The 27,127-nt window shown below is 36.5% G+C and overlaps 1 protein-coding gene across 3 annotated transcripts in view; it reads right to left on the bottom strand.

Annotated features, from left to right (window-relative positions):
• The window catches only part of SYT14 (synaptotagmin 14), a 218,226-nt gene that overhangs the window by 131,639 nt on the left and 59,460 nt on the right, over positions 1 to 27,127 (bottom strand). For 2 of the 3 annotated variants that reach the window (XM_047841636.1, XM_047841637.1), the window contains 2 exons: positions 18,329 to 18,493; positions 10,885 to 11,100 (listed from right to left, as the gene is read on the bottom strand). In XM_047841636.1, coding sequence (XP_047697592.1) covers positions 10,885 to 11,100; positions 18,329 to 18,493 — 381 coding nt within the window. Of the gene's footprint in view, positions 1 to 10,884; positions 11,101 to 15,206; positions 16,138 to 18,328; positions 18,494 to 27,127 lie in introns of those variants that run through there. The other variant, XM_047841634.1, reaches the window with a different exon arrangement.

Here is a 27,127-nt window from a genome sequence, read left to right on the forward strand (position 1 = left end):
ACATTTAACTATCTAACAGGTTAAACTTTTGAAGGAACATGTATTCATTTATTACTATATACACTGTTTTAAGTTGCAGCCATAAAAAATTCTGGGAAAAAAATACTAAAGTATGAATGGTGGTTGATTCTGAGTTGAACATGAGTGAATGCCATTAACTTCTGTGTATTTACTGTTGATGTTCCTACAAGTCCATCACAAGGTAAGGTGTAGCTTTTTATTGGTTGACTAGTTTACGCCTATTAGAGCCCATATTTACAACATTGAACTATACTTGAGTATCATACTGATGGTGGTATCCTTAATTACTGCTGAGACTGATACAAAGACTTAAAATATTAGATGGGGCTTCTTAAATCTCCTATAATATACTTTAAAGCAAACGTCTACAGTTAAGATTTTTTTTTAATGTTTATTTATTTTGAGAGAAAGAGATAGAGCACTAGCATGGGAGGGGCAGAGAGAGAGGGGGACAGAGATTCCCAAGCAGGCTCTGCACAGGGCTCGAAGGGGGCTTGAACCCACATACTGTGAGATCATGACCTGAGCTGAAATCAAGAGTTGGATGTACCCCAATGTTTATAGCAGCACTTTCAACAATAGCCAAATTATGGGAAGAGCCTAAATGTCCATCAACTGATGAATGGATAAAGAAATTTTGGCTTATATACATAATGGAATACTACTTGGCAATGAGAAAGAATGAAATATGGCCTTTTGTAGCAACGTGGATGGAACTGGAGAGTGTTATGCTAAGTGAAATAAGTCATACAGAGAAAGACAGATACCATATATTTTCACTCTCATGTGGATCCTGAGAAACTTAACAAAAGACTAGGGGGAGGGGAAGGAAAAAAAAGAGAGGGAGGGAGGCAAACCATAAGAGACTCTTAAAAACTGAGAATAAACTGAGGGTTGATGGGAGGTGAGAGGGAGGGGAAAGTGGGTGATGGGCACTGAGGATGGCGCCTGTTGGGATGAGCACTGGGTGTTGTATGGAAACCAATTTGACAACAAATTTCATATTAAAAAAAAAAATAAGAGTTGGACGCTCAACTGACTGAGCCACCCAGGCGCTCCTACAGTTAAGATTTCTGCCAAGACATGAAAGCTTTTACTCTTATCTCAAGGTGACAGGGTGCTAGTTCTAGGTTCCTGTATCCTACATGGAATACTTCCCATGGGAACCAACTCCTAAAATCTTTCCTCTTACCTAAGTGAATTCTAACAAGAGTCCACCATGGAAAAGTTCTGTAGTATCTGAACCCCTGCTGGCCTTCTTGGAGTAAGGCTAAAGGTAAAGCGACAAGTCACTTATTTCCCCCCCCACCCAATCTTTCTGTACTGGGTTTTGAGGATAAGAAGTTTGCACATAAACTCTAGGCCCTTACTGCTCTGTACAGCTTGCAGAAGGTCTGCCCAAGTATTTTTGTTAAATACAACAGGCATAATAAGTGCTTCATTTCTGAGTCCAAGACCAAAACCCTGGATCCTTCCCAGTTGTATGGTTCTTTTCCTAGAAGCAACGTCTTCACAAAATTCTCTGAGAACAATGAGGCATCATTTTTTTGGAGGAAAAATAGTTTCTTTATCCTGGTACTAGGTAGGAGAGTACCTGATATGGTATGTTATACTGGTCAAGCACCTGAGCACGGGAATCAAATGAAGGTGTATTTGCACCCCAACTGTTAAAGTAGCTGTAAACCGTAAACTTGGGCATCCTAATGGACCTCTCTGAGCTACTGTTTTTCTAAAACTGGGATACTAGTTAAATAATCAGATAAGTAAATAAAATGAGGGGCACCTGGGTGGCTCAGTCAGTTAAGCATCTGACTTCAGCCCAGGTCATGATTTCACAGTTCATGAGTTCGAGTCCCACATCGGGTGCATCAGGCTCTCTGCTGTCAGCGTGGAGAGCTCTGTCTCTCTTTCTCTTTCTGCCCCTCCCCCCAAAATAAACATTAAAAAATTAAAAAAAATTTTTTTTAATGTTTTTATTTATTTTTGAGACAGAAAGAGACAGAGCATGAGCAGGGGAGGGGCAGAGAGAGAGGGAGACACAGAATTGGAAGCAGGCTCCAGGCTCTGAGCTGTCAGCACAGAGCCCGACGCAGAGCTCGAACTCAGACTGTGAGATCATGACCTGAGCCGAAGTCGGACGCTCAACCGACTGAGCCACCCAGGCGCCCCTAAAAAAATTATTTAATATTAATAAAATGAAAACATTCTGTGAGGATAAAATGAAATGTTTCACACAAAGACTTTAGCAGTGTCTGAAGGACAGTCAAAATAAATGTAACAATAGCCACATTTAATCAACATCCCTCTGGCTTGTGGGCTCCTTCGTCCTGAGGCCTATGCACTGTACTGTCCTCCCGAATTCCATCCCGTTCTAAAGCAGTGATGGTTGTCCTTAGGCGGTAGACCTGATAGGCATGTTAGGCACAGTTTTTAGAAGTAGCTTCAAGTTTCTATTATACCTCCTTAAGGAGAATATCTCACATGCCGGAGGACAAATAGAATTGCATCTCCCTCATTAGGGATAGTTTCCTATGAGATCTGCTTCATTGGTAAGCTTGAACGTACAGTGAATACAGATACTCCAGTCAGTTTAAACCGCCCACTGCTGCCCTCAGGTAATAAGATTATTATCAGTCCATTTGTGACTCTATGTCATGCTCCCTAACTGTACTTGAGACTGACTTCCTATAGACTTTGCTAACAGAAGCCTGTAGATAAAAGAGTCAAGTCTACATAAATGCAAGACTGTTATTAGCATTATTCCTCTACCTAGCAGACATACCTCAACCCCTAGCAAGGGACACAGCCTATATTCAATTTATAGTGCATCTCTTATCTATTTACTTGGTTACTGAACAGTCCTTTTTTAAAAATCTATTTTTAATTGAAGTATAGTTGATGCATAATTTTATATTGTTTCAAGTGTACAATATAGTGATTTAGCAATTATATTCACTACGAAATGCTTACCACCACAAGTGTGGTTACCATGTGTCACCACACAAAGTTATTACAATATTTATTGACTATATTCCCTATGCTGTACTTTTCATCCCTGTGACTTATTTATAACTGGAAATCTGTGCTTCTTAATCCCCTTCATCTATTTCATCCATCCCCCTACCCACCTCCCCTCTGATAACCACTAGTTTGTTCTTTATATGTATGAGTCTATTTCTCTTTTTTGTTATTGTCATTTTTTGTCTGAATAATTCTTTTTAAAAGCATTGACCTGTCAGGGCGCCTGGGTAGCTCAGCTGGTTGATGGTCTGACTTCAGCTCAGGTCATGATCTCACAGTTCGTGGGTCTGAACCCCACGTCAGGCTCTGTGCTGACAGCTCAGAGCCTGGAGCTTGCTTCAAATTGTGTGTGTGTGTCTCTCTCTGTCCATTCCCCGCTTGTGCACTCTCTCTCTCTCTCTCAAAAATAAATAAACATATAAAAAAATTTTTAATTAAAAAAAATAAAAGCATCAACCTATTCTCTGGTTACAGATGCTTACAGCTTCAGTTTTGCCATTAGCGAATTTTATGATCTTAGTAAAATCACATGTCTCTGGGTTTCAGTTTTGTAATCAATCAAGGATATCTTTAATGACTACCATTTAATTTCTATCATTCTTGCTAGCTACTACCAGACAAGTATCTCAGACAAAGAAAAAGAAAAAGAAAAAGAAATGTGAAGGATCAATATAGATTCACCATGGAAAACACAGAAACTTCAACAATTTATTTTAAGATGGGAAATCCTGAGAAACGTAACAGAAGACCATGGGGGAGAGGAAGGAAAAAAAAAAAAGAGAGGGAGAGAGCCAAACCATAAGAGACTCTTAAGAAACTGAGAATAAACTGAGGGTTGATGGGGAGTGGGAGGGAGGGGAGGGTGGGTGATGGGCATTGAGGAGGGCACCTGTTGGGAGGAGCACTGGATGTTGTATAGAAACCAATTTGACAATAAATTTCATATTAAAAAAAAAAGATTGGAAATGTATAAACACAGGTGCTCAGGGCCCTGTGTATGGTTGTACAGTCTGTGCACTGCAAAAAGTTACCTAATGGATGGGGGTGCTGAAATATAGCCTGTATTGGGTTTGCCAAATCTTGTAATTGGAGGAAGGGATGCCTTTTTCTTCTTCAGTAGGTGCTATCTGATCATGATGTAGTCCCTACTCACAGATGATACCTTTTTCTAACTCCCCCACATAGCAGGCTGTACCTTTATCTAAACTGTACAAAGACATCTCATCGTAGGTCACAGGCAGCCTGCAAAAGTAGCCCTATAAAAGAATTCTATGCTACTGCAAACGTAAAAAGATCTCCAAAACACAAGGATGCAGAGGAAGTCTTTCAGATCAATTTCTCTTCAAATTGGCCATGTTTAAAGCTACACACACACAATTCTTCAGAGGAAAAATGAGCATAAATAAAAACTTGAAATCAAACAAAAAGTTCATCAAAGATCTAAGCAATCCATGTAATATATATAACTTTCACTGTTTTAAGACATTAAACATTTTTGTGACAAAGGCATCTGGAAATACAGACAGAATTTTTTTGTTCTTGCCTTCTTCACAAAGATATGGTAAAATTAATAGAATAATATTTATAAAGCAGCTAAAATGGACTTAAAGTATAAATAATTTATTATTCTTCAGTATTAAATTATTTTAAAAGTAACATTTAAATAAGATGAACAAATTCAATATGTTTTAATGCCCCTAATTTTGAGATAACATCAAAATTAATAGCATGAAACTTGTGAAGCAGCTGTAAGAAAAAGAATGACAGATGTATGTATATATATGGGCTATACACCCTAAGAAATAAGTGGTGTTAGAAATTATTTTACATAGCATTTTCAATTAACTCACCCAAAATAACAACATATGATTTTAGTCACAGAGCTATGCCATGATATAGAAATATAGGCTGGTAATCTCTATGGTGAACTAAGAATGAAAAACTATAAATAATAGACATTCTAATAATTTTACATTAAATTATCTTCATATAAAATCATCTTTAATAGGCTTCTCCTATCTAATATATAAATGGAAAGCACTAATTAGCATGAATGGGATTTCAGAGGTTGGTCTATCTTACCAACTCTTAAATAAGATATCCCCAACCTATTATTTAACTCCGAAACCTTTTAAGGATAAAACAGGATTATCAGAAAATGCCTTAAATTTTAAGAACACAGTAAAAATAAAATTAAATTATAAACAAAGGAAACTGGATATTATTTTTTCCTGGAAAAATGTCTTACAGATATCATTCCCTATTGTAGCTGAAAAAAATGGAAGATTAATATGGCCACCTAGAGGAGAAAACATAACAAATACACCATCACATTCTTACTTTTTATAGAATATCAGTTTATGTTTTAAAGGACTCAACTGAAGAGGTTAATCATGTATGAAAGAGACTGTAGTTGGATACTGCAGTAGCAGGGATGACCTAACAGAAGCTAAAACAACATTCATTTTGCAGTGGACCTGATAAGTATAGTTTTTGTAACTTACCATGTGGCCTTAGGTTAAAAATTACTAAAATCTCTTCTCGCTTTTGTAAAGTGGGGATAATCTATCTACCACAACTATTTGCAGTGAAGATTAATAGTATGGTGTATACAGAAACTAACGGTGTCAGGTACACAGTTGGCGCTCAATATGGTAGTCCTTAACTATCTGCTCAGAAAATCCTGTACTGTTTTCTCCTAGTCCCACCCAGGCCCTCCTTGACCCTCTCTGATCTTACACATACTTCCAGTACTGGCTGTTCCAAAGCTTCTCTATGAGAAGTAGTCAGTGTTGAGAAATGGACTAATGGTTTCTTACCAGCACTAATGAGGTAATAGTATGTTATGTAAAAAATGTACATTTAAGAATATGTTTCCTCCTACCCTGGAATTCCTTTTAGTTACCTCAACCTACACATCAGTTAATTTTGATCCATATAAACTTCCAGAATAATATGCAGAATGAAAGATCAGAGCACTAAAGGAAAGCATCCATCCCTCAAATCCCACCAAGAGTACTATACTCAGCAGTCCTCTTCGGTGAGCAGCCATGAAGTGAGCAGTACTTCTGCTGAGTCAGCTACGCAGAGGAACCACCACCTGGTGGAGACTCAAAGGTGTATCTGAACCAAATCCCTCTCCTTCCCAAATATATGCCAGAGGAGGGTTTCCATTGTTGGGCTGGAGGGAGAAGGGGAACACTGGTTATAATCCCCTTCAACTACCTCTCTTCCTCAATTCCACAAGTTGAAAAGGAGAGAGTAGGTGTAAGAAAGTGCAGGCAGCGAACGTATACTTTCTGACCAGTTATTCTCTCCTTAACAAGATTCAATCTAACTTAACTATTCTAAGCAACTAAAACTTTGAATGTTACTGATCACTTGCTATTGGACAAAGGAGGTTGTATGAATTCTTACCCTCCCCAGTCTATGTACAGCATTCAAAACTCTCCAGACAACATTCTCCTGATTCTCCATTTTATTGCCTTTACTTTCCCTTCTCTATTTAAGTGACATCCTTAATTCTCCTGCTAATGAAAGAAAATGATTCCCTGATCTTTTCTCTCCATATATTCTCCCTCAACAATTAAATCCATTCCCATGGTTTCTATTTTCTTAGTATGTATCATCTGAAAACATCTCTCTCTCCCTAACCTCATTCCTGATTTCAAGCTCCATGGTCATTTCCAATGATTTAAATACCCTTGTTTCATTATATATATTACATGTAACATATATAATTACACATATATTATATATATAATTAATCATACATATAAAACAACTTTTATGTCCCACCTCTAACTATTAAGGACTTCATCATTCTCCTAGTCACAATGCTGGCAACCAGTGTCATATTTGTTCCAAATATATTCAGCTCCTAAATCTGATCAATTCTACCTCTATGTCTCTCCTATCCTCTTGTATTTCTATGACCTCTACTGTAATTCAGATTTTTACCATTTTCCACATAGACTACTCCAAAGACCTCCATAATTGGTGTCTTTTTCTAGTCTTCCTGTTGCTAATCTAAGACACATTCCATTTCATGGGTTCTTTGATGAAAAACTTTCAGTGAGTTCTCACTGGCTAACAAATTAAATACTGACTTTAGGCTGGGAAGCACTCCAGGCTATAGATTTCACCTTTCTTTCCATTTTGTCTCCTACTTCTATCTATCTATCTATCTATCTATCTATCTATCTATCTATCTATCCATTTATCCATCCATCCATCCATCCATCCATCCATCCATCAATCCATGTTGGAGCCAAGTGGACTTTACTCCATACTTTGGGGTTTATGAAGTTCCCCCTATCTAAAATACCTCATCTTTTCACCAACTTTACACCCATTCTTCAAAGTTAAACCCAAATGCCATTTATCTAAAGAACTCTCACACCTTCCCAACAGATATTTTACTCCCTTCCTTAAAACTTTCTGGAATTTTATATGCACTTCTGCATCTTTGTGTGTGGGCATGTTCAGAATTTACTATCACTTAAAATTGCTTTTACCTAAGGTCTTGAGCTCTGAAATCTCCCATACCAGTAAAATTTACCTTTCTTCCCCTACTCCACTGATTCTACCTTGGGCTCAAAGCAATTTTTGACTTTTTAATAAGTAATAATCTATAATACAAAGCTATTCCCCTAATCTATTGCTTTCTTACATTATCACTTGGTCATCTCTCCATCCTAAATCGCCACGACAGCATTTTAACAATAAGGATACCCATCTCCACTGGGATATTCCAGGCACTTCAGATTCAGCATGATGGAAACTAAATTACCTCCTTTCACACAAACTTACTTCTCTAATACTCTCTAAACTAATTTTAAAAATCTTGATTCTTCACTCACTGCACACATTCAATCATTCAAGATTTATTGAGATCATCCTTAAATCTATGAACTTTGTCCCCAAACTCATTGCCAATAAAGATCTCATCACTATTTATTTATTTATTGTTTGTTTATTTTTGAGAGAGAGACACACACACACAGTGTGAGCAGGGAGGGGCAGAGAGAGAGGGAGACACAGAATCCAAAGCAGGTTCAGGCTCTGAGCTGTCAGCACAGAGCCTGACGGGGGGCTCGAACTCATGGACCATAAGATCATGACCTAAGCCAAAGTCAGACACTTAACCCACTGAGCCACTCAGGTGCCCCTCATCACTATTTACTTAACTAGTCCTTTCTACCTCAGTAGTCCGACCTCCAATTTGTTTTGTTACAATAATTAAATAATCTTTCTTAAATACATTGATCTAAAAGTGCCACACTGTCCAGCTTAAAAATCTCCCTGGACTCTAGATTTCCTATAAAACAATAAACTCCCAAGCATGGCATTCGATCGTATTATCTGCCCATTCTCCAAACACAGATCCTAAGTTAAAGACACTAAAATACACTGTCTTCTGCTTTCATGCAATCACAATTCCATGGTTTTGGAAACAGTTCTTACACAAGTCTAGTTCATCTATTCTGCGAAGTTACATTAGATTTCCCCATATCCCCACCTCCCATCTACAGCACCTTCTTCATTAAAGTAATAGACCTCTTATCACACTATATTACACATATGGCCAATGATCTTCCTCCTCTAGTCTGTGGGCTCTTTGAAACAAGCATATTTTATTCATCTTTATGTCCATGGTATCTAGTATGGCACACAAAAAGTTTTCAACAAATGTTTATGAAATAAATAAATCTAAATTTGGAATGTCTAAAATCAATCCACCCTGGGTATTTTATCAACTAATTTAGAGTAGAAATGGTAGAAAAGTGAGATGGGTCCTAAATATATGGATAAAATGAAATGTGAAGGTGACTCCAGGACATTTGTGTCAGTTCTAGAGGTTAGGGCAAGAACAGAAGAGCCACTGAGGTTATGCCCTCTCTTGTCACTGCTTTTCCCCCAGACTATAGAGCCATTTGAGGATAACAGGACTATAGGACAGAAGCAATCAAGACACAGAGAACTGTAGGGAGTGAGGGGGTAGAAGCAGTGAGGAGGAAAAAACAAAAATCCTAAACTGAAGCTGCAGAAAGGTAAGTGTTCAGGGTCATAGACGACAGATGCAGGGCTCCTTTATGACTGCTCACCCTCATCCCCACTACTGTTTTCACTACCCTCAGCTACAATGACCATTTATTGGTCACTTACCCACAGAGGCCAGAACTGTGCCAAAAAGTACCACACATACCATTTAATGTTCATGACAACCCTATCAGAAAGGTATAATCCACAGTTTAGAGACAATGGAACAAACCTAAAAACAATTAACTATACTGCCCCAAGTTTGTAGCTAGTATGTTAAGTCATAGAATGTGAACAAGGATCAGGTTCAAATCCCATTCTCTTTCGGTTCTACTATGCATGTGATGGGGTATAAGGGTGTACATATGTTAGGGACTGGCTTTACTGCTTTGCATTACTCAGTTATCTTTGTAAGCACGTGTTGTTGTTGTTGTTTTTTAAGATAATTTATTTTGAGAAAGAGAGGGCAGGGCAGAGTGAGAGAGAGAGACAGAGAGAGAGAGAGAGAGAGAGAGAGAGAGAGAGAGAGAGAGAGAATCCAAAGCAGGATCGGTACTGTCACCACAGAGCCCAATGTGGGCTCAATCTCACACACCAGGGCCGAAATCAAGAACTGGATGCTTAACTGACTGAGCCACCCAGGCGCCCCATGTAATCACATGTTTTATTTTCTCTAGTACTAGGAAAGGTATTTTTGAGGGTAGAATCTAATATTTTAATTTCTTTCCTAGCATCTCATAATGAGTTTTCTGTATAGTAATCACTCACTATTTGATTGATTTCTTACTATAAATTGTATACTAGTAGAAATAAAAAGAAGGCACATCAATCATCAGTTAGCATTAAGCCAATTTTACTTTTCTTAAAGATGCTTTAGGTCCTTTGACAACTCTATGCGCTGGGGTAAGACTTTAAGGAATCAGAATACTAGGCTCTTAAACACAAAGCACGGCTATAAAATTAAAGATAGTTTGTGTCTGATATAATAATAAAAATGCTGTCTAAGCTATATTGTTCTTTTCCTCATATCTGGGTATAAAGATAAAATTACTAGGAGTAGTCATACATTGTATGAAGCATGTGAGCAACCTACCTAAAATGTGAAAATAAACATGCTTCAATTAATGGCAAGACCTCTTTTATTTCCCTTATAGAAAGATGTAAAAACGTGTTAGAGTGGACGTGTATGTCCTACATAGGTTGAATTTTAAGTCAATGCCAGTACATGAGGCAAAAATCAATTAGAGATAAAATAATCCTCGAAAATCCCTTAAGTTGCCCTTAAGCAAAGTATAGCACAGTACCAGCTCTCAATAAATCTATCTCAGACACTTTTTCCCCCTGCACAGAACAGATCACCACTTCTGCTGTGTGCCACGAGCATCTGGCTCCTGTTTAGGTGCCATACTCAATGAAAGAGCGTGCATTTACACTCCAGGATCATGTCCAGCACTAGGAGATCCTTAGACTCTGTCAGTTCCTCTAACAGGTATCTGGGGACTGATTCCACGTGACACAAAGCAGATTCGCATCTTCTACCTCACGCTTGCATTGGGAAAAGAGAGACAGAATTACTACGGTCTTTAAATTACTTGGCGTTTTGCTTTTAGGTGTTGTGGGTTTTGGCTTCGGTCCAGAGATCTGGATTTCAATAGATTACGTTCACGGAAACGTGACTCTGTGAGCCATCTCTTGTTTATCGTGCAGCCACAGATGCCTAGAATTTTAGGCACAAATAATCCAATACCACAGTGTATGATCCAAAAAAAATAAATACATAAAAGAAGCAACCTGTCTTACCTTCATCTATCGATGCCTCACTACTATAGCCGTCATACTCCGCAGACAGAGGACTGTACTTCTGTCTTGTTTCCCAAGCGTAGTTCTTTTGTCTCGAATCTGCCAACGGAAGTCTGGAATTGTGTGTTCTGGACAAGGCCTCATGGTATTTACCCAGAGCTTCATCTTCACTTTCAGAGGATGAACCGTGCTCATCTTTGTCCATGTAGGAATTATCTATTTGGAGTGACAGGGAGAGCAAATCAAAATTTTAATACCATAAAGTATTATGAATTTGATATATGCACACACACACACACACACACATATATGCACAGATGTTATGTCACATATATCCATATACACACGAATATACATACACATACACAATCTGAATTTTCAGCTTTAGAGAAGTGTAACGTTTTCACTTAAGAACCCGAAGTTTTAGGTTTCCATGTTTTTAATAGAAAAAGATCAACCTGTATATTCTAATTATATAATAATGTTGCAGGGATTTTCCAACCAGGTTACAGATAAAGGAAATAACAGAGCCTGCCACCTTACACAACTTTTTTAAAGGGTCAGTTGCACACAAAGAAACTCAGAAGTACTGCTGGTACATATGGGCCTGATTCAAAGAATTCATGTCACAAGAGACACCCTGGTTATCATGTTGGTCCAAGTTTTCAAAAATGATAATCCTTAGCGCCAGAAGTACAACAGAGAAATGGGCAGATGTATACTATTGGTAGTATTCTCACTGGTACAACGCTCCTAAACAGCAGTTTGGCAATACATATCCAACTTTTAAATCTGCATGGTCTTTGATTCATTTCTAGGAATTTACCAATTCTATTTCTAAGAACTCTAAGAAAATAACAGGTGAGCAGAGATATGTACTTCAGACAATTCGCTGCACTGTGTTTAACAGCAACAGAAAACAAAAATAAAACATAATCTAAAAGTCCATCCCTGGGCCTTGGTTAAGTACATTATGATAAATCCATACAATGATATACTATGCAGTCACTACAGATTAGGAGGTGAACTTACAAGTACTCACAGGGAAGAATAAATACAACATCATGTTAAGAAAAAAGACGTTATGAGACAGAAGGCATACCTATGTCTTATTTAAAACATACACACACTTCTACGTGTAATATACACACACACATGCAGTGTATGTTAATATGCACATATAAAAATATGTGGAAGGATATACACTGATTTTCTGTGAAAGGTAGAATTACTAAGAAAATTTTACTGAAGTATACTCAAATGCAAATTTCAGGCCACACAAAATTTATATCATTCCTTAAAAAACTAGTTATTACCATTTTTTTAAAGTAAAAATTTTGAAACTGTACTATGTTGGGGTTCATTTAAACTAAGATGCAACCTTCTTAGAATTATAAAACATCTCTGGAAAGACAAAGAGACCACAGCAGGTAGAATTTATTAGGTCAGTCTAGACATTTTTCCCCTTATACTCTGCTCAGATCATCTGTAGTAAAGGAATCAAGGTTTGACATTCAAGTGGGGAGACACAGACTAAGTAATTTAAAATATGATAGAGAGATGGTATGTTTAGAGTCAGAAGTAAGGGAGCTTTGATGTCACTAGTCCAAGTCTTCCTTTTCAGTCAAGAGAAAACCATGAATGGCTAAAACTATAAGCACTGTCGTATTCTGCACTGGCCAAAATGTCGTCACTAGCCACTAGCCACATGCAGCTATTTAACATAATGCAGTTTAAAACCCGGCTTCCCAGTGCCACCAGACACGTTTCAAGTGCTCAGGAGCCGTGTGTGGCTAGTGGTTACTACACGGACTACATGGAACGTTTCCATCATTACAGAAAACGCTATTAGATGGTGCTGAGGTGATGGCTGATCTGGTCCAGAACCTGGGAAGTCTGACTCCCAGTTGAGAGCTTTTAGCACTTTGTGGGATTGTGGGATACCATGGTGGTGGTGCTCTAAGGCTGCAGAGCTCTGAGGAAGGTCACCAGAAATTCTGCAGTCACACTTCACCTATTACAAAATATTACCTAAAGTAACCTCGTATTCAGAAACAGAGAAGGAAACTCTTCCTTCTCTTTCTATACCCTATAAGCTCTACGAAAGAACCTAAAATGCAGGTACTAGTAATTTTGATATTACTCTCAGTATTAACCAATAATATTACAGTTCAGCTATATGAAGAGGTAATCTATGGGTCAAAAGATTTTGAAATGATTTTTAGAACATAGTATGTTTCAGTTTAGGGGTGCCTGGGTGGCTTAGTTGATTAAGTGCCCGACTCTTGATTTCAGCTCAGGTCATGATCCCCAGGTTGTGGGATCAAGCCCTGCACTGGGCTCTGCATTGAACATGGAACCTGCTTTAGAAAAGATTCTCTCTCTCTCTCTATCACTCTGACTCTCTCTCTCCCTCTGCCCCTCTCCCCCACTCGTAGTCTCTTTCTCTCTCTCAAAATAGAAAAAAAGAAAAAGAAGAAGAACACAATATGATTAAGTTTAGTACTGACTATCATCTAGAATACCTGAGAGATACTTGGGTGTTTTAGGTACCAGCATGCTTCTGAATGAAAACAAATCAAAACAAAATTAACTCTGTACTGTTACTTGTGTAGCATTTATTACTAGGGTCTATTCTGTTATTTTCTGAATAAAATATGTAAACTATTCTATTTTACTTCTTTGCTTATTTCTGCTACTGTAAGTAAGAAGGCTACCAAAACGAAACAAAGGCTACCCAAAACTACTGAATTTGACAATCAAAAATCTGCTAGAAGAGTAGACTCCAAAATGGACATATTTCCAAAAACTGGCTTCCCTTTCTAACTAGTCTAGCCACCCTGGATCGGCCTCTATTATATCAGTTAAGGACCATTAATATAATCGATAAATAGCAAATCCTGATTGTGTCTGATGTCCTGTAGCAGAACCGAACGTCTTCCTCACGGCTACTGCCACTCAGATTTTTGTTATTTTATGAGAATCTAAATTTATTTTTTTAAATGTCAGATACATATTTTTAAAATAAAAGCCAGGGCGCCTGGGTGGCTCAGTCAGTTAAGCGTCCGACTTCAGCTCAGGTCACGATCTCGCGGTCTGTGAGTTCAAGCCCCACGTCGGGCTCTGGGCTGATGGCTCAGAGCCTGGAGCCTGCTTCCGATTCTGTGTCTCCCTCTCTCTCTGCCCCTCCCCCGTTCATGCTCTGTCTCTCTCTGTCTCAAAAATAAATAAACTTAAAAAAAATTAAAAAAAAATAAAAGCCAATGTACTTTTGGTCAGCAATAAATGGAAATGACGAAGGGATTTTACCAGAAGCAATTACCAGCAGATGCAGAGCAATTCTGTACCCAAACCAAGTCACTGTCAGCTCCTTGTTTTGAAAACTGTCACAAATACTGTGGCTGAAAATATAAATGCTTAGCTGGAATCTTAATTCTACATAGAGAACTCATGAAAAATAATAGATTATTCACATATACTCATTATAAACACAGAAGTCATATACAATTCTTAATATGTGGCTAAATGAATAGACATATTCTAAAGCCTGTTATGCAATAAAATAAACTCTACTGCTCTAAAGGAAAAATATAAGATACTTGATATCCCTTCATCACTCAAGATTCTTATTGGGAATGACTCAAAGAGCAACACAGTATAAAGGTCTCAGGGGTTAATTACAAAAATATAAAATGTTAAAATTCATTAAATAAGTTCCAGCTAAGTAAAGAATGCACACTACTTAAGAAAACTATGGAGTTTCAGGTTGTATAATAAAGAAACATTAAGAAAAATTAGGGCCACTGAAGAAGTGGCCAAATAATCAAGGGACCAGGACAATACTTAACTTAGCAGTGTACAAAGAACATGAATGCTTTCAAAATAAATGATCGCCCCCCCCCCAAAAAAAAGATGACCTTAAAAGTGTCTCCCAGTAAGAGGATTCAGGAAAATCTTTTTTCTTTTAAGTATATTCATTTCTTTTGAGAGAGAGAGAGACAAGCAGAGAGAGAGAGAGAGAGAGAGAGAGAGAGAGAGGGGGGCAGAGAGAGGGAGAGAGAGATAATTCCAAGCAGGCTCACACTGTCAGTGTGGAGCCTGATGCAGGGCTTGAACTCATGAACTGTGAGGTCATGACCTAGGCCAAAATCAAGAGTCAGGCGCTTAAATGACTGAGCCGCCCAGCTGCCCCCAGGAAAATCTTCAATTAGATCTATAGACATGTAGTGGAAAGTTTGGAAATTTGGATGATGTTTTCTTAATTTAAAAAAAAATCAAGAGAAAATTTTATCACTCAAACCCACATTAGGAGGAGACCTCACCTTTTCTTGGTATTATCTTAGAATATTTTTCATCTTTACTCTTTGCTGTTCCTTTGTTGGCAGAAATGGCTTCATTTTGCTTTGTTTTTATGTCTCCTTTCACTTTGTAACACGTTGTTGGATTTATTTGTTCTTTGTGTTTTCCGTGTAACTTATCTTCGGAATTTGCTGATGGTGCTGGATATATGTCTTCTTTCACGATGGGTTTCTGTATTGCATGTCTGTTGCTTGCCAAAATACCTTTTGGAGAACACTCATTTCCTGACCACTCATTCCCTTTGGGTCCTTTACTTTTAATACATTTTTCAGTCTTCTTTAAATGATTTTCTTTCATTTCTTGAACTCTTACCTCCTTTAAATTATTCTTACCATCATCAGGAATTCCTGATCCATTTTTTTTATATCTGTCAGTACTTTCAAGTTCTTGACAAGCAGGGATAGCCCTTGCATTCTGTTTGATAATTGATACCCCTCCATCACTCAAGTGCCCTTTCAAAGAAGAATCACCACCAGCATTGTTACTTTCTTGGTATTTGGACAGAGTCTGTTGCCTGTCATTAACACGTTTAAAAATTCTTTCTTCGTTTATCCCTTGCTCTTGCTTTTGTGAAACTGAAGTATTGTAACAACTGATCTGATTTGCTCTGTGCTCTAAACTAGACTGTGTTTTCTGACAATTATTGTCTTTGGAGACTTGTGGTGACGTGGCAGTTGCTGGCTTAGCAGTATCTACAGCTTCTGCTACTGCAGAGCTTTCTTCTTCTGGGCGGAAGCCACTGATCATACTGGTTACCTGTTCAGCCACTGAGTCAGTGAAAGCATAGCTGACTTCTCCAACAGCAGCAGTCAAATCTTCTACAGCATTACTGATTGTGTCCACCAGAGAAGACACTGAGGGCAGATTCTGCTGGAAATTTTTGAAAAATGCCATTTTCTAATTCTTTATTCCTAACAGATGCAATAATGGAATTTTCTCTTCTCGAAGTATCAACCACTTTGGAATGTGAATTTAAAATTTACTTAAATGTTGTTACTCATGAGCTCAATATTATTATTTTGCATTGTAGCGTTTAATCTTTCTGTAAATGCATTATGCATTGAAAGAAATATGTTGAAGCAAAGACTCTTCAAAAAAAAAATCAAACCACTTGTCTTAAATGTAATGAAATTTTTTCCCACTCCATAGCTATCATAACAGCAGCAAGACAATAATTTCCCCTCAAACACTATCGGTTTTTATTCTATACCTGCAAGAAGAAGTATAAAAAGGATTTTTATTATGGACTTTTAGTTTATTTATTAATAGTCTATGCAGCGGAACTACCCTATATTATTAACAAACTAGCAATATCATTTCAAACTAACAAATATATTATAGGGAAAATACCTACACAATTTGCACAGAGGTTACAATAGAGGAGAGAGCAGAGGGTGAACATCTGCTGAATGGCTACCAGATGCAAGACATTGTGATTTACAAGTTTATCTCCCCTGATCCCACAACAATGCTAGGAGGTAAATATTATTATTCTTATTTAATAAGTAAAAAAAAAAGAAGGTTCAGAAAAATTAAGAAGGTCCCCCAAACCTTTCCAAGGGATCCTCAAGGTAAAAACTATTTTTATAACAATAAAGGGATATTTAACTTTATCACTTTCATTTGCTCACAAATGAACACTAGAGTTTTCCAGAGGCTACATGACAGATTGACTACAGAAGCAGACATGAGAATAACAGCTGTTTCTTCTATGCCAGTCATTTAAAGAGATTTGCAAAAAAATATAAAACAATGGCACTCTTCTCACCATTTGGGGGTGGGGGAGTAGAAAATATATAGGTTTTTAAGTTAAAAAATGTTACTTACGTTTAACATGTATGTAATAGCCTTGCTGATTTTTTAAACAAATAAACTGATGAGAATATTTTTAAATTTTCTCAGTTTTACCTTCTAATAGGGTACATATTAATAGATATAACTCACATAAACAAAAGCTGTTTATGAGTGTTTAAGAGGGTTAAGGGGTCATTAGACCCCTCCCTCAAAAAACAAAAACAAAAACAAACAAACAGGAAAACAGAAATGCTGAACCAGGGAATTCTTGGAGGCTGCCCAAAGGGCTATCTCTAAACCAGTTCACTCTATACACATGATCCAAAAACAAGGTTGAAGTATGAGAAACACTAAACTTAAATCAAAATCACATAAAGCACTATAGTTTCCCAATGCAAAAGTCACGGATTTAATTCCATAACCAATAGGCTGTATAAACAATGATGCTACTGCTTTCTAAGATACCAGAAGAGAAAAACATCTCTCCGACACAGTGCATAGACAAGAAAGGCAAGGTTTTTCTGCTAATGCTCTGCAACACTGTTCTAAATTAACACCTTGCTTTTATAATTCGCAGCTTGCTTCTGCTATCATTTAAATAAGCCAGTCTCTGGAAACAGCAAATAAAGAACTCTTACAGTAATATTAAAAAAAAAAATTAACACCAGGGAACACTTTGCATGAAAGAAAGAACAAGATTACAGGCCTCTGCTAACACCTAGCAGAAGTAAGTGATATAACGTGATATAATGCCTACAGTACCAAGGGAGGGAGAGGAACCCTAATTTTTATAACCAGACTTTATCTATACACTAAGCTGACAGGCAAAACCACTTTCTCCAAACAATAAAATTATCCACCAGCTGAGAATTCAACAGCAGATAAAGAAAAAAGGGTGAATTCTTTCAAAAGTCTTCTGAGGACATAGAGAAAAAGCCTCTCGAGAGAGTTATTTGGACAGTACGATTCAAGCTACGATTTAAGAAAAAGATACTCCTGCTTAAAGCATATCTACTCATAGTAGAGGCTCAAGAGCATGCCTTACATATGAAAAATAAAAATGTCATTTTCTGATAGTATGCAGTTCATCTTTAAGCAATATGCTAGCAATTCATGAACAACAGGAAGATAATGGAACATAAGTTACTTAACAAATGTTTTCCTCACAGAAAAGTGCTCAAATGTTAGTTTACAATGTCAAAACCAACCTTCTCATATATATTTAAAAAAATAAAATAACAGAATGGCACAGGAAAAAAGAACAAACAAGAGAAGCAGTGATGATACTTACAAATTTTATCTTGTGAGTTCTTCCTTGTACTGTATCCTGAACCAAGATCTGGAAACCCGCCAACATTTTCAAAACAGAACTTCTTATTAATATAGAGAAAAAGGAGCAGCATCAAGATAATAAACACCCCAACAGCTGACAAAAATCCAACTGCCTCTGGAGATACTAGAGAAAAAAAAGTCACAGCTGTAAGCATTTATTCCTCTTTAAGCTACAAATAAGAAGGAAACCCCCACACATATGTTAGATTACTGCCTTATTTGAATTATACTTTTTTAATTGTCATAGTTCACACAGGTTTACAAGAAAAAACAAACTGCATACTTTAATGAGCTGTTCAATTCATTCAACAGTATTTATTCAAATCTAAACGTTTCTGCATCAAGTATGTTGGAACACTCTTAAAATACAGGAGTCTGTAACATAGGCAGCTATATATTTATCCATTTAAGAGCACTACAAAAATTTTAACCCAAGAATTAGAAAAAAGTATTTCCCATGCATGGGTGTATTACTTAGCAAAATTTATGAGAGCATACAGTAGTAGTAAAATCTCGAACAGCTTCAATGGCCCATTTTATTTAATAAACTCTAGACTTCTTAACTTAGCATTCAAAGCTCCAGCCTCTCTTTTCAATATCACACTCCATTCAAACTGTTCCACTCACTGCCTCAAAATCAACTATATGCGTTACCTCACGCCTTGTCTTGGTTCATCCTCTTCCCTTTGCCTGGAATGACCAAGTCTCCTTTCTACCATATCCCACTCATTCATTCCAGTCAACAAATATTTTAGACTAGCAGCCATACACCAGGCATTATCACATACACAGTTTCTGTCTTCCAAGAACAGTCTGGTGAAGGCAGTTACAACGTGGTGTAATAAAGACTATGAGTGGGGAAGAACAGGGTCTATGAGACCAGAGAAACACAAGCCAGTGTTGAAGGATCCAGTAGGCTTTTCTGAAAGTTATGGCCTCTATGATTATATTGTAAGAATAATTAAGAGTTAGCAAGTTAACACTATTCCAGACGGAAGAAACAGCAAGTGCAAAGGTCCAGTGACAGGAGATACTGTATATTCCAGAAACTCAATGAGAAACTTTGTTATGATAAACCAGATTCTCAAGAGGATCTGATCTCAAGAGAATTCATGAAATCATGCATGGAGATTTTGTACAGTGAGAACAAAAAAATCTCCGACTTCTCCAACCCTCAGCAATCTCTCTTTCAACATTTGCATTATCTGTCACTATACCAGTCATTTGGAGTTTAAATAGAAACGAAATTTTTCATCCCTAATGCCTTATATCTAATACTCAAGTACTAGCTGAGAATGAATCCTAAGCCTCGACTATCCTGTACAACCTATAATCTACTCTTTCTTCTTCCACTACTCAAGCAGCAGCTAAAATGTCATCTCCTCCAAGATTCATTCTTCAATCAGAAGAGCCACGGCAATTAGCATCCTTAACTCATTTGTTTAAAATGAAGTCACCAACCAGTCTAATGATGAGTGTTTTCACCTCCTGGCTTTTCATTATTTGTGAAAGTCAGCCATCGCAGGTGTAGAAATGATATCACATTATAGTTTATTCAAAGCTGGATCAACAGTATTGTGATAGAGGATGGAGCAGAGTGACATTATAAGGGAAAAGGTGAGAGTCTGAGTGGGAGAAATGCAGTCCAAATATCCAGCCCAGGAACAGATCCTGCTACAAGAACCAAGAAGTTATGCTCAGACATTAGCCCTGACTGTCTCATTTTCAGGCTAGAGAACAGTCAGGAAAGGGAACAGGATTTTAATTTAAAACTCTAAGCTATATTAGCAAAATAGTGGTGTGCGTTAAGCCTGAAGGATGAGGTAAAAAAGAAAAGAGAAGAATTATCACCAGCATTTCTAATGGCTAGGAAAGCCAGAAGCAGGACAGCATCTGGTATGAAGAGGCAGAATGCTCAATAAATTTATATTCAATATTACACCATAAGGAGCACATATGTATAGGAGCTTCTCTTCTAGCCCAGGTCCAAAATACATTAGAAAATTTGATGCATTTAAGTGAACAGACAGGGTTAAATAATACGCACCCTGAAACTCTCCCATCTCTTAAAAGACTAAATGAGAAAGAAAACATAGCTCACTCCACTTAAGAAGGCTAGCAAAGACAGCAACAAATACACACAGCATATACCATGTACTAGTGACTGTTTTAAGCTATTTACATCTATTCCTTTTTTTATTTAAAAAAAAATTTTTAATGTTTTTATTTATTTTTGAGACAGAGAGAGACAGAGCATGAGTGGGGAGGGGCAGAGAGGGAGACACAGAATCCGAAGCAGGCTCCAGTCTCTGAGCTGTCAGCACAGAGCCTGACGCGGGCCTTGAACTCACAGACTGTGAGATCATGACCTGAGATGAAGTCGGACGCTTAACCGACTGAGCTTAACCCAGGCGCCCCATATGTTAACTTTTTTAATCTTCACAATTATACTATTATAATCCCCATCATAAATCATGATATGAAGATACTAAATTATGTGCCCGGCTCGTAAGTGGAAGAGTCAGGATTCAAACCGTGTCTGGCTCCCGAGTCCGTGTTTTTAGCTACCACTCACACTACTTCTCCCGTATTCCTTTTCTCGTTGCCTCTTCCTATCTCATGTCTCCATCCTTATCTCTATGTTCCTCTTTTCATCTCCCTCCTTCCCATTTTAAAATTTAAGCTAGTGTCGGGGGGGGGGGGGTGGGTAATCAACTATAAACAAGTATAATATAGTAAGTACTATAATAGAGGTAGGAATATAAAGTATTACTGGAACACAAAGAAGAAATATTACCTGGGGGAAGTCATAAATGCTACAGAAAGGAGATAACACTTGAGCAAGGTATGAAAGATTAATAAAACTCTATCAAACAGCGAAAGGGCAGATGAAACAGCATGGTAAAAGACACAAAACATTGTGCATGGCATTCTATAAGCACCCATGGGCAACAGTCGTGTGTTTCATTTGCTTCCGTGTTCTCAAAGCACCTGGCACAATGCCACATACCTGACATTGTATAAACATTTGCAAGTGACTGAATGAATAGATGTGTGTTCAGGGAAGATCAAGAATATACCAGAAGAGCTCAGACTGGAGATAAAGGCAAGATCCAAAATGTCAAAGAAGCTTGAATGCCATCGCAAAGATTTTGCATTTGTAGAACTACATTGCTTAAAACAACTGAAACACTGGATTATATGGTAGGGAGTGATTGGCGGCAAAACATGAGGAGTTTTTTTTTTTTTCAATTTTTATTAAAAATATTTTTCTTTAATTTTTTTACTATGTTTTTCACATTTAAAAACATGAGGAGTTCTTAAGTGAAGAAGTTAACAGTGGTGACAGAGTTCCGGTTCTTGTTCAGGGAAAAGTGATAGTAACCTAAACGATTAGATGTAGAAGATGAAAATGAAGTTGAGAATAATTCTAAAGTTTCTCCCTTGTGTGGATGAGTTAATAGTTACACCACTGACCAAAATGAAAAAATATAAAAGGAAAGGGATACAGTTTAGGGCACGGGGGTAAAGGGGACTTAGAAAGAGAGATGGATAACTAGGTTAGTTTTTGACATGTGACATTACAAATGTCAGCAGAAAATTTCAGTGTGGATGCCTAGTAAGGAAAGGGAAGTATGCGTATAGTACTCTGGTGAAGGTTGAGTTAGTTATAAAAGACTTAGGAGTTTTCCCCTTTTTGCTCATCCTATTCCAAGTGAAAGATTTCCCTGGCTAAATACAATGCCAAACTGGCATTGGTAATGGTAAGTCTTCAAAAGATTTTAGAAAAATACATACTGTGACTTTCCCCACTAGAAAAAAGATAAAGACCCTACTGTAAATATAATACTGGCACAACTCCTTTTATATTGCCCCACAAAATGTCCATTTTCCACTGAAAATATTTTAGGTCCTTAAGCTTTAAAAACAGTAATATGGCTGTAGACAAGAGAAAAAAATTTCTAATAGAAATACTAAAAAACTTCATCCTTATCTCAGGATTAAAATAATATTATTTCAAATGACATGATACTATAAGTTGGCGAGTAAGAGTTCTAAGCATAAAAACATTTGACAAATCCTACTTGTACATAAAACTGCAATAGAAAATACCCTAAAATCGGGGTGCCTGGGTGGCTCAGTTGGTTAAGTGTCCGACTTCGGCTCAGGTCATGATCGTGCACAGCTTGTGGGTTTGAGTCCCGCATCGGGCTCTGCACTGACAGCTCAGAGCCCGAAGCCTGTTTCGGATTCTGTGTCTCCCTCTCTCTGCCCCTCCCCCACTTGCACTCTGTCTCCCTCGCTCAAAAATAAACATTGAAAAAAAAAAGAAAATACACTAAAATTAAAGATATGAATTCTATACACCATCAAAAAAACTAAACAAAGTTACACTTAGATCTCATTACTATAAATATATATTTTCATTCACTGTAAGAATTTACCCCTAAAATTTTATTTATATTATCTGCTTATAAAGCCATTCTGCATAAGTATTTCTAGGATTATGGTTAAATTATCTATATATAAACCTACTCTTTTCCAAAATTCTAGATTAGCTGTTGCAAGCAAGTAAATGCTATTGCAAAATGCATACTATCTTTTAAGGACATTCAAAATCTAACAGCAAACAGATAATTAGTATATACATTTGAAGAATTTAATTTGCTGAACCAAATTTAATTTCAGCTAATCAATAACTCAAAATTCACTAATGCATTACTTTCCCATAATCCAAATTTGTAAAATTTACATGTGATGAACAATAAAATTAGCAACATCAAATATTTAAAAGTGCTTATTGTTTGCTAAGGGTTGCTTTTTAAAAAATTTTTATTTAGGGGTGCCTGGGTGGCTCAGTCGGTTGAGCGTCCGACTTCGGCTCACGTCATGATCTCACAGCTCGTGAGTTCGAGCCCCGCGTCGGGCTCTGTGCTGACAGCTCAGAGCCTGGAGCCTGCTTCTGCTTCTGTGTCTCCCTCTCTCTCTGCCCCTAACCCCCTCGCATTCTGTCTCTGTCTCTGTCAAAAATAAATAAACATTAAAAAAAAATTAAAAAATTTTTTATTTAAATTCCAGTTAGTTAACATACACTGTAATATTAGTTTCAGGTCTACAATACAGCGATTCAACACTTCCATACAACAGTCTGTGCTCATCACAAGGGCGCTCCTTAATCCCCATCACCCATTTCACCCATCCCTCTCCCCCCCCCCCCCCCTCTGGTAACCATCAGTTTGTTCTCTATAGTTAAGAATCTGTTTCTTGGTTTGCCTCTCTCTCTTTTTTTCCCCTTTGCTCACTTTAAGCATTACATTTAAGAGTTAAGAACATTATCCAATTGATTCCTCACTATAATCCCAATTTGACAGATATATATATTGAGGCTCTGAAAGAGTGAAGTCGAATTTTCAAGATCTTAAAATTATTACTCAGTGATAGAGTCTTGATTTGAATGCAGGCACACTGACTCTTGAGCCCAAAATGTTAAACACCAATCCCTATTGCTTCCTATTTGCCAGGCATTTTTTAAAATCTCTTTTGTTTCAAAATTTAATGATCAAGGTGCCGGGGTGGCTCAGTCGGTTAAGCGTCTGCCTCTTGATTTCGGCTCAGGTTATGATCTCACCATGAGATTGAGCCCTCCATGGGGCTCTGAGCTGACAGTGGGAAGCCTACTTGGGATTCTTTCGCTCCTTCTCTCTCCGCCCTTCCTCCACTGACACTCTGTCTCTCAAAATAAGTAAACATTTTTTTAAAAATACGAAAGTAAAATTTAATGATCAAAACAATTTTATGATAGGTAAGCACTATACATCATCTTAGTCTTTAGATTAGTAAACTGAGGCCCAGAGACTAACGAACTTGTCTAAGGCCACAAATGTAGTAACACGGTAGAACCTGAATTTGAACCCAGACATTCTAACTCCAGAGCTCATGCTCTTACACATCAAGCAATACTGCTTCCTTACATGTCAACCTGCAATATAAAAAATAAAGGAAAGCTGTGATCAAAGTAATATAGCTTACTATATACATTAAGAGAAAATATCTTATGATATAGATTTCATATATGTTAAAAAATGACAATGGATTCAAGCTTTCTCCAAGTAAATATATAAATTATAAAAGTGGAATAATTTTTCCTATTCAAGATACTTTCCTCAATATGCTAAAATTAATTACAGAACTATGCTTCGAAACCAAAATCAGTGGTACATCCTTGTATTATATGCAATGTTCGAAAAGTTAATAAAATAAAATTTAAAAGCTAAATGTATCCTTTGGAATAATAAGCTTGATATTCATTAGTAATGCTCAGTAAAAATACATACCAACTATATAAAGTCCTATATAAGGTCTCTGTGAGCTACATGATCCCGTATATGAACTATCTAAAGATTATACTGCAAAGTAAAAAGGTATAATTTCTTCTAGGAAATACAAAAAGTTTACCTTGTCCAAAATTAATAATTACTTATATTACATATAGTTAATTGGCTTTATCTTTACTATACATTTAGAAATGAATATATATGTATATGTATATATATATATATATATTTACAAAAGATAAATAAACACATTTTTTGTCAAAATTCAACTTTCAATAACAGTAATAAAATTCACTTTAATTTCTACAGATAAATTGGTCATAAGAATAAAATGATAAAATTATAGTCTTATAAAGTAGAAGCAGGAACAAATCCATTTTGACTCTGAATGTATTGCAGAATTCACCTAAATTCTACTTTTCATTTTGTCATAAAGAAAACATTTTCTATGTAAGTTTTATGAGAAAAATACTAGGATATATATAAAAATAAGTATAAGGGAGATATTTATTTATAAAACTCTCATATTTTCAATATTAACTTATTTATGCATTAATACTCATCTCTAAGTACCGTTTCTTTGTATTAAAACACATTAGTTACAAATGTTATATTTATATTTGTAAATTAAAACAAATTCTACAAAACTATTCTATTAATTATATTTCACACGCAAAATTAAATAACAAGTACCCATGCTTCTTAAAATTCTTCAAGAAAGAAGGATTGAAGAGAACCACTTACAATTTGTATTATAAGGCCTGTATTGCAGATCTGTCTTACTTGGCATGAAACACTAGTCCTCCAATGACATGTCATGGAGACTTAATAATTCATTTAATAGATGTAATTCTATCTCTTGAACAAAATGTGAACTGTACAAGAAGTCAACTTTTATTTTAAGGGAAATACCTACTTACTAGTTAAGAAGTCCTGAATATTTTTTTCTGATATTCTAATCAGAAAAATTCTGCAATTTATGTTGCTCTTGTTTGAACAGAGAGAATTTATCAGTATTTCTAAGAATGCAGGAAAATAAAAGATTTGACATGTTTAAATTTCCTTTTATAATATCTCAGTTGCTTCCACAAATAACATCTTGAAATTCTTAGATTATGATATAAATAACACAAAACTGGAAAGATTACATATATATATATACACATATATATATATATAGGTATATACACATATATACACATATATATACACATATATATACCTATATACACATATATATACCTATATAAATATATCAAGAAGGGAATATAATAACACGTAACTATTAACTCTAGATTTCATTAAAAATCGGTAAAAAACAAAACAGAAAGCATTTACTCGTAAGTGACATAATTCACTGCTGAGTAACATAAAGGGACAACAAGAGGGGAAGGCACAGATAATGATGTGGGACGTGACCTAAAATCTTACAAACAGAACTGCCCTCTGGGAGAAAGTTACCTGACAAAGTTGATAAAACATGCCATCCAACTTGTTTCGAATGCCAAACCATCACTAGATTGAACCAATATTTTCTATAAGTAACATGTGATAAATTGAAATTTCATTCCAATATCGTAACAGTGAAAAATCCTAAATCAGTCTTTAAAAAAATTGGAAAAAAAAACCCAAACATTTATTAAGTACAGAGACCAAATACATATTTAAATCATATGCCTCACACTTAGACTTGATAATAATATACTTAATAAACCCTTAATAAACTTATGATAATATATTTAAACCAAATACTTAATATAAAAACTCTTGTCAAACATTCTCTGGAAGATGTTTTTCTTCAAGTATACTCTTAACAGAGGCTTCAAATTACAAATGCAGTAAAGGTTATATAAAGACAAACTCATTTTCCTGGCAAATCTCCATATAGCAAAGCACAGTCATTTTTTTAAACAATAAATTAGGGTTAACTGCCTCAAAATTCTTCATTGTCCATTCAATGTGTATGAATTCCTCCAAAATTATGAGTGCTAAATGGGGTACCAGCAAATACAGGCATACTTCCTCTTGCCTTGTACTTTTCCAAGGATTCTTTGCTCCTCCTTTTCAGTAAGATCTTCATTGCTAAGCTACTATAAATAAGATTTTGAAAAGTCAACACCAACTGCAGAAGAATCTTCTAGTTAAAGCCAATTTGTGATGACACTGGTCACAGTGGCTAAAATGAACAACTCAGGAAACTACAGATGCTAGTGAGGATGTGGAGACACGAGAACCCTCTTGCACTATTCGTGGGAATGCAAACTGGTGCAGCTGCTCTGGAAAACAGTGTGCAGGTTCCTCAAAAAATTAAAAATAGAACTACCCTATGACCTAGGAATAGCAGTACTAGGAATTTATCAAAGGATACAGGAGTGCTGATTCATAGGGGCACATGTACTCCAATGTTTATAGCAGCGCTTTCA

This window comes from Prionailurus viverrinus, chromosome F1 (assembly GCF_022837055.1).
Source record: "Prionailurus viverrinus isolate Anna chromosome F1, UM_Priviv_1.0, whole genome shotgun sequence".
Classification (NCBI taxonomy): Eukaryota; Metazoa; Chordata; class Mammalia; order Carnivora; family Felidae; genus Prionailurus; species Prionailurus viverrinus.